This window comes from Dipodomys merriami, unplaced genomic scaffold (assembly GCF_024711535.1).
Source record: "Dipodomys merriami isolate MVZ:Mamm:240054 unplaced genomic scaffold, mDipMer1.0.p SCAF_9, whole genome shotgun sequence".
Taxonomy (NCBI): Eukaryota; Metazoa; Chordata; class Mammalia; order Rodentia; family Heteromyidae; genus Dipodomys; species Dipodomys merriami.
The window spans coordinates 10998815-11017875 of record NW_027206512.1 but is presented as its reverse complement, the minus strand read 5'-3'; the positions used below and the strand labels follow the sequence as shown (position 1 = coordinate 11017875).

At 42.4% G+C, this 19061-nt stretch overlaps 2 protein-coding genes across 4 annotated transcripts in view; one reads left to right on the top strand and one right to left on the bottom strand.

The window, feature by feature from the left end:
- Aff1 (ALF transcription elongation factor 1) overlaps positions 1–14039 on the top strand; it is a 214939-nt gene extending 200900 nt beyond the window's left edge. For all 3 annotated transcript variants that reach the window (XM_070013207.1, XM_070013206.1, XM_070013210.1), the window contains 7 exons: positions 519–610; positions 792–852; positions 4137–4273; positions 4868–4939; positions 5315–5452; positions 8272–8495; positions 9442–14039. In XM_070013207.1, the coding sequence (XP_069869308.1) occupies positions 519–610; positions 792–852; positions 4137–4273; positions 4868–4939; positions 5315–5452; positions 8272–8495; positions 9442–9563 (846 nt within the window). In that variant the 3' untranslated portion in view covers positions 9564–14039. The remainder of the gene's footprint in view (positions 1–518; positions 611–791; positions 853–4136; positions 4274–4867; positions 4940–5314; positions 5453–8271; positions 8496–9441) is intronic.
- Positions 14040–14210: 171 nt separating this feature from the next.
- Positions 14211–19061, bottom strand: part of Klhl8 (kelch like family member 8) — a 67253-nt gene continuing 62402 nt past the window's right edge. Inside the window, exon 14 of the transcript XR_011370046.1 lies at positions 14211–14295. The gene's annotated coding sequence lies outside the window, so the exon portion shown is untranslated. The remainder of the gene's footprint in view (positions 14296–19061) is intronic.

The following is a 19061-nucleotide window of genomic DNA, read 5'->3' as shown; positions in this document are numbered from 1 at the left end:
TCCCACTTAATGGGGGGGGTGTATGTTGATTAAAAGATGATTTTATGCTTTTCGTTGAGTTCTGTTGGTGTACATTGTTGTCTTCACTCTAATTAAGTCCCCAGTATCAGCAGACTCTACAGCTTCAGGTCCTTTAGCTTGCTCAACCAAGCTAAACTGTAGTGTTTGTTTTTGTTTTGTTTTTGTTTTTTTGGTCGGTCGTGGGGCTTGAACGCTGGGCTTGGCCCTGTCCCTGTGCTCTTCAGCTCAAGGTGAACGCTCTACAGCTTGAGCCACAGAGCCACTTCCTAAACTGTAGTGTTTGATTTGCTCTTTTTTTTCCAATTTTGGGCTGTTAAGGGGGGATGTCAGGTATGTTGGCATGCCTGCAACCCCAAACACTGAGCAAGCTGGGGCAGGAAAGTCAAGAGTTCAAGGCCTGCTAGGCTGTACCAAAAGACTGTCTATAAAACAAATGAAAAAAGGGTGTGTGTTAACTTTTAGGATGTATAATATATATATATATTTTTTTTTTAAAGGGATTTTCTGGAGATACTTCAAATCCTTTTCCAGTGCCTTCTTTGCCAAATGGCAACTCTAAACCAGGGAAGCCTCAAGTCAAGTTTGACAAGTAAGAGTTCAGATGCTTTTATTCTCACCCTCCATCCTTTCCTGGACACGGTCCCATTGTCTGGTTTCATTCTGTACTTGCGTTCTTCCCCCCTTCCATCCTCTTTCACCGAGTCTTCTGTAGTTACCTTGCTCTGTCCTGGTACTTGAGGTTCACATGACCCCCTGCTTTTCTTTTTCAGACAGCAAGCTGATTTTCACATGAAGGAAGCAAAAAAGTTGAAGTACAAAGCAGAGTCTATGGTGAGTCTTGGCTTTCATTCCCTTGGTAGAAATACACACACACACACACACACACACACACACACGCATGCATACACACACACGCAGGTTCAGGGTCAGCAAGAGGGAGAGGTGGAGGGGTGTCTGGAAGATCTGGGTTCAGGGACAGTAGGAGGGAGGGTTGTTTGAACCCACTATTGGCTGAGGTGTGAGCAAGATAACCAGATCTGCTGACTGTGGGGTAAAGGGTATTCGTGGAATACTGTGGCTCCATTGACTGAATCTGATCATGGGGAAATGTATGTAGTGCCTAGTCACATTTCCTAAGGAGTGAACATGGGCCTGCCTGGTGGAGAGTTCATATATGGGTGCTTTTTTGTTCTGCTGAATCAATTCTTTGGATGTGAACAGTAAGTTCTGGGAAGCCTTTTTACATTCCAAGGTTATCTCAAAGCCTTGACTGGTCCTGAAGGAATAGTTGACCAAGGACAGAAAATTTAAGGTATAGGTACTGATTGTATTGCTGGTACATAAGCCCTGCACATGTGAGTTCTCCTTACTCGCTGGCCTTTGAACTTTCTGGAAGGTAGTAGTTTGTGGTTAAGTTATATACATGGTTGATATGTTTTTATGTTCCTGCTGCAGTTTATAGAGACCATGTTTATCATATTTAAAACCATCTTTCAATGGTTAAAGCTTTTTTTTCCCCCGAGTGTGTTTAGAAACCTAAACACACTGTGATTCCCCCTGAGTGTGTTTAGAAACCTAAACACACTGTGAACAAACCCCTCCCTCCCTGGAGCAGTGTGTGGCACCCTGGTCTCAGGACACAAGCACCTGGTGGCCCTGCCCTCTGGCATTCAAGCCTACCTGTGCTTGCCAGGCCCTTGGGGATCTGGTTGAGGCTGACACGGCAGCTGTCAGGATATTGTCCTGCTGTCCATCCACCTCAGCCATGATATTCAGCTCTTGTCCAACACTAGGAAGGGCACACTGATACCTTCTAACAGGCAAAATGGCCTGTTTCTCTTTTTGTGCTCTTAGCAAGTCCAGAACAAGCTTGTTGGGATGACCCACGCCAGACCACGGTGTTCTCTACTGTCTCCTTGTACTGCCAACATTGTGACTGGACGCGTGTGTCTCTTTCAAGTTTTGGAAGAGAGTAACCAGTGCCACAGCCAGTTGTCTAAAACTTAACCCAACACGGGATATTTTCAACATTAGATTCCCTCATTATTCAATTCACATTAGTACTCTAGGGAGATTTGTTTCTGATCTATATATAGTCTGGTCTTTTTTCATAAGGTGGCCATGTGTCCCGGGGCACTTTAGTTAGTCCTACAGTATGCCGCTCGCATTCCATTGTAATAGGTAATTACATCCCATTTTGTTCCCATCTTCTGCCAGGCCAACCAATAACCTGTATAATCACACTACGTCATTTCTCTCCATTGCATAATGTCTCAAAGCTGTGCTCTTGGCGTTCCAGAGAGCAGAGGGCCTGGCTGAGTGTAGGAGGGCAAGTGTCACACAAGCTTATGCTTATATGGAGCAGGGAGCCTGCAGCGCTGCTACTTCACAGCATTGCAGAATTTCAGGAGAGTTGTGCCAGGCACAATCTCATTTTTAGCTTGGTGAGATACTGAAGGAAGTGAATATTGTTGACTAGTTGCTCTCTGATCCTCTGCTTTGCTTTGCTTCTGCCTTTCAGCCAATATTAATTTTGGAAATTTCATGAGAAAGTTTCAAAAAAGCACATAAAAAAAAAAAGCACCTTTTTGAGAATTAGATTCCCATCAGCGAAGCAATGAGTCTGTCCTATATGGCTGATTAGCTAAGGCATGTGTGAATTTGGCTTTTATTCTTTTTTATCACTCATCTTCTGAGTCTGGTCTCTCTGGGAAGAATTTTTATTTTATTTTATTTGGGGCCTGAACTCTGGGCCTGGGCGCTGTCCCTCAGCTCTTCAGCTCAAGGCTAGTGCTCTACCACTTGAGCCACAGCGCCACTTCTGGCTTTTTTCTTTTTTTGCTTATGTGGTGCTGAGGAATCGAACCCAGGGCCTCATGCATGCAAGGCAAGCGCTCTACCACTGAGCCACCTTGGGAAGGATTTTTAAATGAAGGTCAAAATGGTATCTGTATACATATAAATATAGGTGTACATAAATATGAGTGTGCACACCTATACACGTGCATGCATATGTGCATATGAATGTGCATCTACTGGTAAGGCACAAAAACCATATATAGTGTAGTTGACTGAAAATAATTAGCAGCGCTAAGCCCTCTGCCAATATGTCACTGTCTTCCTGTATTCCATGTACATCTTGACTGTCTTCATTCTTCCTGAACATGTCAAGCTAGAAAGAAATTCCAATCTGGCAAGTGTTAACGAGCTGCTTTCATATGTGGTGTGCATGTCACGTGGAGAGAGAAAGTGTCATTCACCACAATCTCTCATTAGTCTGACTGGCTCTGTGCCAATCATCGAGGATAGGGCTAAGCCACCAAATGGGTATTTGAGTGCAAGGTGATTTCACTTAGATTTCTCCATTTCCTTTAAGGGACTTTGAGATTTTTGCCCCTGTTGGCCCAAACAACAGCCTTGAATACCAAACTAAGGCGCCAAAGAAGATTAATCTGTTGGATTCTCAAATGCATACAAGATTACTGTGAGATCATTTTAGGTGCTTATAAACCATAATAAATGCTTTCTACTTATAAGAAAGCCCTCATCACTTCCTGTTTCTCAAGAAAGTTACATAATGAGTGACCGCACACTAATGCAGCCCTGTGTACTTCATACCTTAGTTTGGACATGTACACTCCATGAAGTTTTCAAAAAATAGTTGTAATACCAAATTGTTTTTTCTCCCAATGAACTTTTGCTGAAACACATTTTTTGTAGTTCAAAGCTGACTGGCTGGGGCTGGGAAGGTGGCTCAATGGTAGAGCGCTTGCCTTGCATGCATGAGGCCCTGGGTTCAATTCCTCAGCACCACATAAGCAAAAAGAAAAAAGCCAAAGTCACGCTGTGGCTCAAGTGGTAGGGTGCTAGCCTTGAGCTGAATAGCTGAGGGATAGCACCCAGGCCCAGAGTTCAAGACCCACGACCGTACCCCCCCACCCCCCCCCCCAAAAAAAAATAAGCTGACCTTGGTTCTTACCACTTTCAGCTGGTTCATTCTCCACTTCTCTTTGACCACAAGAAAACTAAGACAGCAAAGTTCAAGTTACAGTAAAGAACAAGGGTGAGAAACTAAAGCCTGCCTTAAGCCTGACAATGACTGTGTTCTTCTACAGACGGACAAGGTTGGAAAGGCCTTTAAGTACTTGGAAGCCATCCTGTCCTTCATTGAGTGTGGATTTGCCATGGAGTCAGAAATGCCGGCATCGAAGTCAGCTTACACGGTGTACTCAGACACTGTGGATCTTATTAAGTAAGTGTGAGGGGTTCCGCTCCTCACCTTGACTGTCTATGCCCCTGGAACCTTAGTGTTTAGAAAGGGAAGTCTTGGAAAAGTTACCGGGGTAGGGGTGCAGTCCAGTGGTATTGCACACATGCCACTCATGAGTCCCTGGGTTCAGTTCCCAGCACTTTTTTGTTGTTGTTGTTGTTGCCCAAGAACTCTTTTTTCCTAGGTGAAATTGTGATCTGATCTAGATGAAACACAGAATGACTGGGTCCCACTCTCTCATCTTGCCAAGCTGTGCTGAGAAATGCCAAGCCTTGGAGGGAGAGATTGGCCTTTCCAGTTCAGCTTTCTTATCTCTGTTGCTCAGGTGTATGTTTACCTCACGGTGCAGGGGACCGTGAGGACACTGTGGCACCGGTAGGAGGAGGCAGACAGGCCACAGGGCCTGGGTTTTCTGAATGGTCTCGTTGTTGCTCTAACGCGTCCCTGTTTTCTGGGCTGCACCCAGTCTTAGAACTGCAGGAAGAGTCAGTGCCCAGCGCTGGCATGACAAGGTACACGGGCTGGGATCTGTGACTGCCTTTGTTTAACCTCATGTATCTTTACACCCTTCCTTAGATTCGTGATGTCGTTAAAATGCTTCTCTGATGCCACCATGCCAACACAAGAGAAAATATTTGCTGTTTTATGGTGTGTACATTTTTCTTTGTCTAAATAGCACCAAGTCAGGGTTTCTCTGGATGTGAAACACGAGTTTGAAATTTGCTTTCTTCTTAATGTAAAAATTGTGATGAGAGGCATGTGAGTCTCTTGGTGGTGGGTTGGTTGGGATTAGGGCCGCATGGCGTCTGCTGCTGCTTCACTGCGGACTCTGACTGCAATGGTCTTGTGACGTAAATCCTATCCACATACATTTGTGTTTTCCAGTCTGCGTCCTGCAGTCCAGTACCTTTCCTCTCCTGGGTACTCCATTGTACTTTTGAGGGATAACTGGCTCCTTTCTGTGTGGCAGAGTCCTTTCCATGAAGCCATGTGGGTCATTGTAACTTGTATTTTTGTTCACAGCATGCGTTGCCAGTCCCTCCTGAACATGGCCATGTTTCGCTGTAAAAAAGACATAGCAATAAAGTATTCTCGTACACTTAACGAACACTTCAAGAGTTCTTCCAAAGTGACACAGGCACCTTCTCCATGCATTGCAAGGTAATAAGTCTCATTTCATTCATCTACAAAACAAACGCATCTCACCATTTACTGCTTTGGCAGCTGCTAGTGTATATATAGCTGATGTTAGATTTTCAAAATTCATATGCTCTATCTTTTTGCTTACTTGCTCCTTCACTGAAGTCCTTAGGATACTTTTGCTTTTTGAGAACTAGTTAGGAATCAAGCTTTTGGCTGACTGGACGACATAAAAGGTATAGTGTGGGGGATACTCTTAGAGGAAGAACTCAGAGGCACAGTGCCACCGTGCCTCTGTCACATAACACAATGTGGAAATGAACTTCAGGAAATGTAAAGAGATTTTTCTTTCTGTTAAAAAAAAAATAAGAGCTGGGTGCTGGTAGCTCATATCTGTAATCCTAGCTACTCAGGAGGCTAAGATTTGAGGATCATGGTTCGAAGCCTGGGCAGAAAAGTCCCTGAGAGACTCTCTTTTTTTTAATTATAATTTCATTTTTATTATTATTATAAAGGTGATGTACAGGGTGGTTCCAGTTACATAAATCAGGGAATGAGTACACGTTCTTTTTGGACAATGTTACTCCTTCCCTTACTGTCCTGTTTTCTTTTTCTAAAGCAAATCCCCTGAGAGACTCTTACCTACAGTAAACCACCAGAAAACTGGAAGGGGCACTGTGGCTCAAAGTGGTAGAGTGCTAGCCTTGAGCTGAAGAGCTCAGGGACAGTGCCCAGGTCCTGAGTTCAAGTCCCGTGACTGACCTTCCCCCACTCCCCAAAACAAATACAGTGCTTACCCACTAGTGACACAATTCAAGACCCCCAGTGGGTGCTTGAAACCACAGATAGTACCAGACCCCTATATATACTATGTTTTTTCCTATACATACTCGTAAGAGTTTATAAATGAAGCCTAATAAGAGATTAATAACAAGGGCTATGAATGTGACTTGGAGAGAGTGCTTGCCTAGCATTTCTGAGGCCCTGGATTCCATTCCAAGCTCTACCCATAAATGATGATGATGATGATGATGATGATGATGATGATGATGATAAAACAGCAGTATACCATAATAAAACTATATGTAGTGTTGTATGTGCGTTGTCTCCCTCTCTCCCTCCTTTGTCTCCTCTCCATCTCTGTATTTGAAACTGTGTAGTCCCTTTGGCTTGGGGTAGAGAGGTAGGGCCCAAACTTAATGATTCTCCTTTGCTAACCTCTGGGATTATTCACCACCACCAGTTCAGGTTTCTTGCTTTGTTTGAATTTGATCATATTGCTTGGGAAGTTCCCCAGTTCTGAAAGGTTTTACCATTTTTCAGAGTATCACTTAGAAGACTGTCCCCTTTCCAGCAATTCAAAAGAAGACACTCCCATATGGCTTCTTGAAAATGTACTGACTGAGAAGTAATTTGCTGAAAACTTCACCAGGCACACTGCCTGTTGACAGTCACATTGTCGTAGACAAGCCAGCCACTTGTCCAGCTGGAGCACCTCTTCACATGAACACTGGTAGCTCCTGGACATGTAGCAGGAGGCAAGGCAGAGACAAGTGCTCCCCTCAGAAATACTTCTCTCTTGTCCCTGAAAATGTGCACTCTGCTGGGCATGCTTCAGGATTGTCAGAGCTCGCTCACAAAGCAGATGCATCATGAGGCTGCTGCTACATCATTCTAATACCATTTGCTTTTTTTTTTTTTTTCTTCAGTCGTGGGGCCTGAACTCGGCCTGGGCACTGTCCCTCAGCTCTTCAGCTCAAGGCTAGCGCTCTACCACTTGAGCCACAGAGCCACTTCGGGCTTTTTGCTTATGTGGTACTGAGGAATCAAACCCAGGGCCTCAGGCATGCAAGGCAAGCGCTCTACCACTGAGCCACCTTCCCAGCCCCATTTGCTTTTTATGTCTAAGTGATTTCCTTGTTTTTCTACATGAGACATGAGCCACATGAGGTGTCTGATGACTAGATACTAAGCCAAGGGCAGAGTAGAGAGAAATTAAATTTCCTGATACTCTTCTTGTGTCCACTTCCTCCTACTGTATTCTGTATCTGTTCGTTTATTTGGGAATTAATCAAGAATCCACATGAGTGGAGGGAGCAAATGTGAGCAAGTGCAGTCATTCTATTCGATGTACATTATGTAAAAATTGAACACCTAACTTGAGGAAATGAGAGGAGGAATAATAGGGGAGAACGAAGGGGTGACATTGATCAAGAAACATTGTCCTCATAATCTGATTTATGGGATGGGAATTTCTTTGTACTTAATACAAATTTAAGAAAACACATGCTAACTGCTAGTAAGTCAGAATTAGTAGGGCTTGGCCTCTGTTGTGGTGCTGTGACTCAGGAAAAGGAGGGTAAGTCGAGAAAGGAGAGAAGTTGCAGTGGTGGCCGAAAGAAGCCATGCTATCTCCATAGTGGCGAGAGTGAGCACTCTGATAGCAGGTGAAGAGGTGAGCCGCAGGGCTGGCCGTGTAGCTCAGTGGCAGAGCTCCTAGCTGACGTGCCAGACCCCCAGCACTCCACACAAACAACCACCACCCCTCAAAAAGCCCACAGTGAAATACAGTGTGGCTAGCAATACATGGGATACGGGCTTGGGAAGAGGAGGGATTCCCGCAGAGAAAGTGGAATGTACAATGGATAGCGTGCTGGTCCACAGAGATACCTCTCACCTTTTGGGAGTCAAAGATTATCATTCTGCCAGGAGTACACTGAAGCACGGTGGCTTAGACCATAACTCTAGAGACAGGAATACTGTGCTCTGGGACAATAAAGTGATTAACCAGTGTTCTCTCTCTTTCTTTCTCTTGTCTCTCTCCCCCCCCCCCCTTGCAGAAGCACAGGCACCCCATCCCCTCTCTCTCCAATGCCTTCTCCTGCCAGCTCTGTAGGGTCCCAGTCAAGCGCTGGCAGTATGGGGAGCAGCGGAGTGACTGCCGCCATCAGTACCCCGGTCTCCATCCAGAACATGACCTCCTCCTATGTGAACATCACATCCCACGTCCTTACCGCCTTTGATCTGTGGGAACAGGCCGAGGTTCTTTTGAGGAAGAACAAAGGTAAATGGTTCTCACCAGGGAGGTGCACAGACTGGGAGACTGGGAGGGAGTACTGCACTCTGTTTCTGTCTCATGTTCAATTTTTTGAAGACAAGGACATGAAGAGCTGCTTACTCCTCTCATTTCTGCCTCCTGCCTCCTAACGTAGCTGTTGTTCTTCTTTGAGCTCTGTGGCTAGATCTCAGCAAAACCAAAATGGAAGTGGCTTTTGCACCTTGCCTGCGCACAAGTTCTGCTGTCATCACTGCAGTCCAGGCAAAGCATTGGCTGTTCCTAGGCTCAGCACATTGGAGATAGGAAGTAGCACAATCCCCATGCTGAGTTTGTTTGCAGTTTACCCTAAGAAGAAAAGCTGGAACCACAAGGCAGCAAATAGGCTCAGTAAACTCTCTTGAAACATGCTGGGAAAGAAGGCCCTGGAGAAACCCAAGGCTGAGGAGCAGTTAAGGTCCCCGGAGTTCCACTGGTACCAGTGGCAGCTTGCACAAATGAGTGCCTAGTGAAGGCCACTCATTTCAGTTGTTTTCCAGCTGTAGAGAAGGCAGCCAGCTAGCTGTAGCCTCTCAATTTCTGTACAACCTCTTAGATTTTTGTTAGCAAAATAATTATGCTTTTAACATCATTCAATCAGCATTTTCCCTTGTTTATTCATAGTCGATCCAAATGTATAAATTGGGTAATAAAAAGTGCCAGCTCTAAAGCCAAGCTTGTTTCTCCCCTTCTAGAATTGACAGCTACATTAGTCTGTGAGATGTATGTGTGTGTGTGTGTGTGTGTGTGTGTGTGTGTAGTTTTATAGTTTTATATATATGTACATATATATATATATATGCTGTGATAGATAAACTGTAGGATTTGAAGGGGTTATAACATCTATTTTATATGTGCATATGTATTTACATTCATTCTTTTCCTTCCTTTCCTTTTTTTTTTTCTCCCCCTTCAGAATTCTTTGCTCAACTGAGCACCAAAGTATGTATCTTGGCCCTCAATAGCAGTTTAGTGGACCTGGTACACTATACAAGACAGGGTTTGCAGCGGCTAAAACAAGTAACCAAAACACCTTAACGTGAGCCCAGCTGACACAATGCCTTGGAAACTGTTTTGCACATTGGAAGCCTCAAAATCAGCATAGACATTTGTCTCATTAGACGGCATCAAACTCCAGTAGGGAAGCAGAGATGGAGGCCAGTCCCAGAGATGATGTTGCTTTTCCGGAGTAAAGGATGGAAGTGCGTGCAGTGTGCCCTGATGGGCATATCCATGGTCTAGAGACATTTCTGTGCTTTTGTTTTGTTTTGTTTTGGGGTGTTTTGTTTACCCCACAGAATACAAGTTGCAAATGAAATGAGGAGAAGCAATTTCAACTCTGAAAGCAAGTTCTTTTCATCTCAGTAGCCATACTAATCCATTTCCAAAAGGAATTTTTTTTTTTTAAAAAAACAATGATTTGTGGTGAAGGGTTTTGTGGATGATTTTTTAAAAATGTTTTTGGGGAAACATTGCTTCATGAATTCTAATGGCCATCTGTAAAATGTAAGTTGTGAAGGACTCCACTATACCCCGCGTCCTGCTGTTGAACAGTGGCTTTGATTCTAAGGATTGGTATTTATACAACTGCAGGTGATTCCTGGCCCCACTCCCTAAACACATTTTCCCCCGTGAAGATTTCTTTTACTGTGCTGAAAGGCAGCCCAAATGGAGCACTGGAAGAGGAGCAGCCACATTTGGGAGCATCTCATACCCCAAGAGGACTGGCGCTTCCATTCCTACCCTACTCCAGGAAGGCCCATAACTAACATCGATGATGCTCTAAACAGCCCACCTTGGGGGAGGAGGGAACCAACATTTATACCTGACCAGATCGCTAAAGTGGTTTTTAATTTTTGTTTAACTGAGCTGGAATTCAAGGTGCTGATGGGTGGTTTGTAGCTGTGTGGTAACTATTCTAATGAACTCAGAATTTTGTCAATGAACAAAGAAAAATGAAATCTTCTTAGGCTATATTTTTCTGTTACAGATTATATTTATAACAAAATGAAACTTTCCAGTGTCTTGATTGTCATGAGGAAGTTAATTTCCTGACCAGATGTGAAGATTTGGAGTATAAATTTGACTTTGAAAACATTGCCACTACATGCCTTCACTTCAGAGTGTTGTTGGCCAACTCAATTTGATTTAGTTGAAGAGGAACTGTGGGCTTTCTATAAGCTGTCACCCTGCTATCTACATTAAACCAAAATCTATTTGAAAGAACTAAAATGAAAGAACAAAGAATTCCCACAGGCCCATAAGCACAGTTTTTCCTTGAAACTTAGAAGGTTATTATTAGAATACTCGTTTGAGTTCAGTGTTTTTAAAAGCCAGCGCTTTATATCCCTTTTATATGTAGAACTTGAACATGTATTAAAATCGAAGAGTTAGAGTTATTCCTAATCGGTCTTTCTCTCCTGTTGCCTCTGCACCTCTACACATTGTTGTAACCTTTGTGTTTCATTTCACAGTTATTTGTGAAGCCACATGCAGCCCCTGTGATGAATGTGAGAACACTGTTGGTAGATTGACTATATGGAGGGCCCTAGACATGGGAGTGAGCTCACTTGTCACAGTGGGAACTCTGTGTGGCGATGTCCCTCTGGCTCTTCTGTACCACTGGCTTTACCCACAGAGTGTTAATATGTGAGCAGAAGACCTTCATATGTGATCCTGATGAAGCAGTTTTCTTTATTGATGCACTAAAGCAGCTACTCTCTCTAACCAGCTAGTTTTAAAACACAAACACTGGTGTGAACAGTAATTGGCCTTGGTAGTTTTGTTGTGCATCCTATAGAGGGGCAAGCAGCTAGCCTAAGGCCTATATGATGGCTGCAGCATATGCCTTTCTTACCATCTGCTCATGGCTCCTGAAACAAGCTGTATGGCGGTTATGAAGGGCTTTGTGCTATGTGCTGAGTTCTTTCTGAGCTGACAGCCAGTGTACCCTTGACTGAAAACATTCCCCAGGAGATTTCTCAGCCAATTTGAAAAGAACAGGTTGCTTGTTCAGTGACTGCCTTTGTGGGGTTTTTCTTCTCTCCCTTCCAAACTCTATTAAAAATATATTTGTTCTTTGGAAAATCAATGAATATGGGTATATTAGCTTGTACTGCTTTGGACATTGGGTATTTCTAGTTCTTACTGCAATATTCATTTACCTAAAAGATAATTGCTAATGACTGTCTTTGTAATGGAATACGTAAAAGGTAGTTGCTGGTGAAATGTGTACTATTCTGAAGGTCTTTATGCTTTACAGTTGTATATAGAAATCTGAAGGAATTTTTAAACATTTGCACTTTTCCACTGCATGCTTACAAAGGCAACATTTGCACGGATACAGATAATTTGAGAGATTAGATCATAAAATTAAGCCTTTGGATATGTGAAGTTCTGTAACAATAATACTACACACTTCACAGTGAGACAGAAAAGTATCCTTAAGAAGTGAAAATAAAGTGCAAATGTTGTCTTTGCCACTACAGAGGAGTGTGTCTGCCTGTAATAGGAAATAGAACATTGTCTTTGAAAAGTGTCAAATGTTTCTGCTCTGGGAGATCGTTAAAATGTGAATCAATGAATTTAAGAGCCTTTCTAAATAATGAAAAACATTTTACTGAAACTTAGCATATCACCCACGTTGTGAAAACATAGGCCACAGGGTGGCCATGGGATGGGGATGGGAGAGCCCACTGAACAGTTATTAGAAATGAATTTCAATAGGATGGTAATATGAAATGCATAATGAGAAAAACATTTGACTTTTTTTTTCTTAAACAAAATGCCCTTTATTTTGTAGATGTTTTAGCAGATATGTGTAACTAAGTGTCCTGGACAAATTGGACCATCTTTATCTCCCTTATTCTAATTCTAGAACTCAGGATGTTTAGAAACCAACTCAACCCACTTCGGGTTGAAAATATTTGCCTTAATTAGGTGTACCTTACATAAGAGCAGGAGTTTAATCTTACTGTGATTCCTGCATGGAAACTTTTGAAAACAAAACTCTTGTTTCTTCACAACTGTTATCTTGGATGTAGACACAAATGCATGGAAGAGTTGATTAAGGTGCATTTGTTTGTGCTTTGATTGATCAAACCTAATTTTGAAATAATGGTAAGTTTTGCCACATCTTCAAGGACTGTTACATGGATCTTAAATCTTCTACTTTTGTGGAACTTGAAGCATATTTGTGCATCCTGAGGTAAATGAGTTGGATATTTAAATTTTTTCTCATGGCTTTTGTCTTTTAATTTTTCCCAACACTACAAAATACCTTGGAAAATTTACCACTTCATTTGTTATACTCTGCCACTGATTAGCCATATTTAGATCATGAAAGACTCCTTGAAGCTTTTGGAAACACAAGTGAGGGGTGCATTACATCTGTGGGGAGACGCCAGCATCAATCACGGTGTTACTTTTTTCTCTTCGTCCTTTTCAGTTGTTTTGTTCCCATTTGGAAATAATAGATGTAAATAAGGTATTTTTCTATGCCTTTGTGGTTGTCTTGTTGGAGGGAAGTATGTAATGGCAGAAGCGCATGGATTGGGGTTTTCCTTCGAACACTGCAAGTAGTATTTCTGCCATGGAGCCTTCAATGTGCAATCTAGTTATTTTGGCTTCTTGGTGACTGAGAATGCACATCCCTCTTCTGGCCATGTTCCTTAGTTATTTATGAAGCATTAACAAGAACCATCTACCACTTTTCAAGTGGCTGCACGTTTCTGGTCCCATGGGAATTCACACTATATTCTGTTCCACTGTGTATCAGACATCACTAGCTATTGTGATGGGCAGAGAAGCACTCATGTTTCTCTACCTGCTGGGGAGCCTCGGAGGGCAGGAAAGAAACCTAGTGCTCCTTGGGAGTCTGTATATTAATATATTGGCCTGGAAGGATAAGGAAATAAGACCGCCCACAGCAAGGCTGGCTGAGCTGCATGGTGCAGCAGCAATGGCTGAACAAAGATAAAACTTGCTTTGCTTAAAAGTAGATGTTTAAGCAATGCTCATTACAGGCAGTATTAAGTTTGCCTTTTGTTCAGGCCATGGCATGTATTGTTAGGATCACTCACAGCCTCCCCTCAGATGCTGAGTATACACTGTTCTTGCTGGGTGTGTTATGTGTGAGTGTACGCATGGTCCCAAATCTTGTTTTTTTGTTTTTCCTGAATGTGATTGTGATTTGGATGATACCCGAGTAGAGTTGCCTTTTTTTTTATTTATTACCATTATATATTTTATTATATTATATATTTTTTGCTTTCTTACAATGTTAGAGAAAAGTCAAATCTTGGTATTGTTAAAATTGTTTTAAAAAAGAAGTGGTCCAGTGGATAAATGAAAATCACTGGTTGGTCTTGAGTGAATTTTTCTTTGATTACTGTAGAATAATGTGCCAGCCACTGCTGTCAGAGCAGTGATTTTGTATGTACGATAGGAAGCAGGAATGCTTTCAATGGGAAGACGTGCAACACAGCAAGGGTAACTCCACGGATTTTTTTTTTTCTACTTCAGCAATGGAACTGCAACTTGGAGCTTTTGTGAAAATTTAGCTGCCTTGTATAGTCCTCTGAAAGAGACAGACATGATCTGTGAGAGAATTGAAGTTTTTTCTAGAGGAAAAAGATATTTGCAAAAGATATTTCCAAAGATAAATGTGCCACAAATCTTTTGTTTGTTCTCTGTAATGAGGAGTAAATGCTGTTTTTAAAAAGTGTAATTGTTCATCTTCAAATTCTTTCCTTTTCACAAGAGGATCGAGCTGTAAAAAAAAAAATAAAAATAAAAATTTAGAGAAATCATTGGGGGTGAGTCTGTACTTTTTCGTAGTTTGAATAATTATTAAAATGGCTGTGTGAAGCCAGATATGGAGTTGTGTGCAGCTTGACATATCAGCACTCTGGAGGCTGAGGCAGCCTGGGCTATGTTGCGAAGATCTGGAAAAAAATTTTTTTTCTCTATATGAAATTGCTGTCTACGCATTAAACATGGTCTCGTGTTTATTACCAAAGTAGGGGAAGTAATATGATGAGGTCACCTACCCTGCTTGGTCTATTTTAAGATTATAGTCATACACAAGCAAGTCTAATGTCACCAGTGTGGCCTGTCCTAATGTTGACTACCAGGTGTGTGCATCAGTGACCAAGTTCACCTGCTTTCAACTTCTTTGCTAAGTAAGCAGGTTTGTATTGAAAGGAATCTAAAGGCTAACTGGTCTTTGCTTCCTCTGCGGCAGATGTATTTCTCTCTCCTAAAAAATTTGAGCATGCATCTCTGGACACTTTTCCAGAGAAAGTAAATGGTAACTAAAATACCATTACAGCAGCTTACTAAAAGTCTTCAGTGTTAAACAGTCCATATTCAAAATTTCAGCAGTTTCCCTCAAACTGTCTTGGAGCTTTTTTTTTTTTTTTAAACATGGACTCCACCAATTTTGTTGGTTGTCTGTTTAGTCTATTGAGCACTTCCTCTCTCCCCTTGTAATGTCTGCCATTGTGCACTGGTTTTGCTGAAGTGTCCATTAACTCATTCCTAAAAACGGAAAGTCACAACTAGAAATTGGGTTATATTTGGCCAGAATCCTCCCGAGGGACACAATACTTTATCCCATCCAAAGGTACTTGATTTATTATTTTGTTATTTTGGTGCTGGTCCTGGGGTTTGAGCTTTTTTTTTGTTTTGCCAAGCACCACTTCTGGTTTTCTGATGGTTAATTGGAGATAGTCTCATGGACTTTCCTGCCCAGGCTGGCTCTGAACTGCAATCCCAGATAGGTCTCTTCCCTAGCTAAGAGTACAGGCGTGAGCTGCCAGGGCCCAGCTAGAACTCTTTTATATATTTTTCCAAAAACCTTTCCATATTTTTAGAACCTATTTTGTGATCCTAACTTGAATCAAGTAACTTCATTAGGTGCTGAGAGCAGGTGTATTTTCCATCATTTTGTCAGTCCCAGAGAAAAGTTGGATCCAGTATATCTGTTCTCGAACCCCACCATTCCTGGGTATTGTTTGGAAGATGGAAAAACTCACAGAACCTGACAGTGGGAAATGGAGTCCTGTGTGCTTACACTTCTTACACTTTTTTGGGGGGGGGGTCCGGTTGTGGGGCCTGCGCGCTGTCCCTCAGCTCTTCAGCTCAAGGCTAGCACTCTACCACTTGAGCCACAGCGCCACTTCCGACTTTTTTTCTTTTTGCTTATGTAGTGCTGGAGAATCAAATCCAGGGCCTCATGCATGCAAGGCAAGCGCTCTACCACTGAGCCACCTTCCCAGCCCCTTCTTACACTTATGCAACTATTTTTTCCTCATGCATTGTTGCTTGCAGGACCTGGGTTGTGGCCCCTATATTAGAGACCGTGCAGAAGTCCTGATGAATGCGGGAAGTTTTCACTGAGATCAGAGGGAATGTGCTCTGAGTAATGGAGGACAGGGGTGCTAAGCAGGTTCAACAGAAAAGATGATCCATGTAGGCTAAGCAAGGACATTGTTTTCCTTCTATGTAGTAAAGATATTCATGTTTTCTCTCCACATTCTCTTGTTTTTATACTTTTTGACAGTTTTAAAAACTTTAAGTAGGCAGACTTCTGCCAGTGTTCTTATGATTTTCTGCTTTCGGTATCTCAACCACTGTTTCCCAGACAGTGCAAGGCACAGTCTAACATCAAGCAACAGCCATTCTGGGAGGTGGCTGGTAAGTGATCTCAGTCCCCTGTGTCTTTCTCCTATGTGTGTGCACACACATATGCTGATAGTGGGGCTTGAACACAGGATCTTGTACTCACATTTTTTAAAATCACAACTGGTGCTCTACCACTTGAACCACACCTCTAGGGTCCAGCCCTTTGCTAGTTAAAGGGAGGTAGCTTAGGATTTAGCTGCCCAGGATGACTCTGAATCACTCTGATCTTAGCCCCCATCCTGACAGCTAGGACTGTAGGCATGAGCCTATAGTTGCTTTGGAGCTTTGGAGCCTTATCAGTGAGGAGAGGCACTTTGGGAGCCCGCATTACCTGAAGACATTTAGTATCTGCCAGGTGCTGGAGCATACTGTCACAGTCCAGGCTACTTTTCACATCATCCAGGTGGTGCTTCAATTCTTCCAATCTATTCCAAACAACTTTAGAGCCCAGTGAACTTTTACCATAGTAGAATTCTACCATAGTAGAATCGAGGTTAATCTGCTGTTGGTTGTGATTAGCTAATTGTACTGTCTGGTCTTAAGAACTGGGCTCTTTCAGCATTTGTGGCTTCCTGGTAGACCACACTCAGCTCAAGTAATTCTTCAGTGAGACACCAAGGCTCTGATAATGGAGGTCTTCTAACAGACTAGAGGGTGGGTCTTGAAATACTTTCCAAATAGATAGTTCTATTTTAGATGCAAAAAGCCATGGTGTGTGCCCTGGATAAGTGCTTTAAACCACCCTTCTGTGTTACTGGGTCCAGCCCAAACATCTCCTTCACCTTATTGTATGTATATGTAGAAACAGCAATTATGGGTTGGTGTGTCCCCAGTGCCTTTGCAATACACACTCCCAAAAGCAAAACCAGGTGTCCCTGTACATAGCTAATTTTCTACATGGTTAATGTGCAAAATCAAGTGCACACAATAGAAGGGAATATGGGAAAGTGGCTCTACTTGCCCTCCCATCTTCAAACAAATCCCTTGTGCAATGTGACCTGGTACTCAAAAGGCTGGCTACAGGACTTCTACAGTGGTGCTGTACTGGCATGGTCTGGTGCAATCTCTGGTTTTCTGAACAGTATCCATGGAAGTTGTCTTCAACCAGAATTTCAACTTGTTTTGTGGTTGAGGTAGGTTGTCTCATTATATAGCCCAATCTAGCCTTCAATTCACCATGTGGCCCTGGTTGGCCTCGGTCAGGATATCCTCACCTCAGCCTCCTGAGTGCTGGGGGATAGTGTGCCACCACCATGCCTGACTCCATTTTATATATATATAATATATATATATATATATATATATATATATATATATATATATATATATATATGACCAAACCACCTTAACTGTGGGTGCAGTGTAAAAAGCAATCTTATGCTACTTCAATGTGCATTTCTCTAATGAAGTTGATTATTTGGTCACAGACTTATTAGCCATTTGGTTCTTTCATGCTGAGAGTTGAACCCAGGGTTTCACACATTCTAGGTAATTCTCAGCCCCTGGCCATTTCTTGAAATGCTGGTTTCTGTACTCATCTCATTTTCTTTTTCTTTCAGGCAGGAAGAGATGTTTATTGTATTACTGACCTGCTGCCCCACCTCGCATGGTGGAGAAGCACTCATTCCCTTGCTCATGTAACGTAACCCCACTGTACAGTATCTTTACAATAAATTAAAATTTTTTAAAAAAGCAGAAGTGAAGCTGGACCCAAGTTCAAGCACCACAACTGACCAAAAAAACCCCAAAAAACAAAAAAAGCTAAAACAAAGCTTTTAAAAAGTTTGCCTAGATACTGTCAGCAACTCATTAGAAATGGCTCTTCTTCACATCAGAGGATGTCGCTCACCTGTGAGCTGCTAACAACCGTTCCCCTCAAGCTTTTCTCTCAACCCTACAGGAAGTAACATGCCATTAATGAGAGTCTTCATATGTGTTGCTGGCCCACAAAGTTTATCTGAAGCTCCACCAATCTTTAAAACTACATGCCCAAGTGAATGGCATTCATTCTGGATAAAGTAGATGTCTTTTGTTTTGTGAGGGTCCTGGGGTGTGAACTCAGGGCCTCAGTGATATCCCTGAGTTTTACTGCTCAAGGCTAGTGCCCTACTACTGGAGCCACAGTTCCACTTCCAGCTTTTGGGCAGTTAACTGGAGATAAGAGCCTCATAGACTGTCCTGCCTGGGCTGGCTTTGAACCACAATCCTCAGGCCTCAGCCTTTGAGTAGCTAGGATTGCTGTCACGAGCCACCAGGGCCTGTTTTAACACTGGTCATTTTGAAATCTACTACATAGAAATTTCATAATGGTTATCTCTATGATCAGGTGCACCAAATCTCACCACCAATAGCCCTGATTGTTGAAGATGGTCCTATTAATAATTATTTTGAATGAAAAGGAAAAGTGGGCAAAGTGGTTTCTTATATGTGAGTTTTAGTTACATCTACTCAATATAGTGTGGCTTCCTTTATAGCATGCTTCAGAAGTAAGCATAAAGCCTCATGTCTTCTCTACCCAGGTAACAAGTCACTTTTGTTTTCCCATTCAAACAGCAATGTCTCCCATGTCTCTACTTCCAGCCATTTCTCTTTAACATACATGGCATTCTAAAGTGAACAACACCCTGGTTAGTTCTGGCTGGATATTTGTCCTAATTCCCCACAGTACAACACTGACCAAAAAAACAAGAATATGGAAGAGGAAAGTATGTGTTTGTATTCTTTATACTTTTGAAACTATCTTCCAAATTAGTCCTGGGCATGCTTTATAGTTTGAACTTGGTATTGGGTGGCTCATATGTCTAATTCTAGCTTCTCAGGAGGTTGATATCTGAAGATCATGCGAATCCA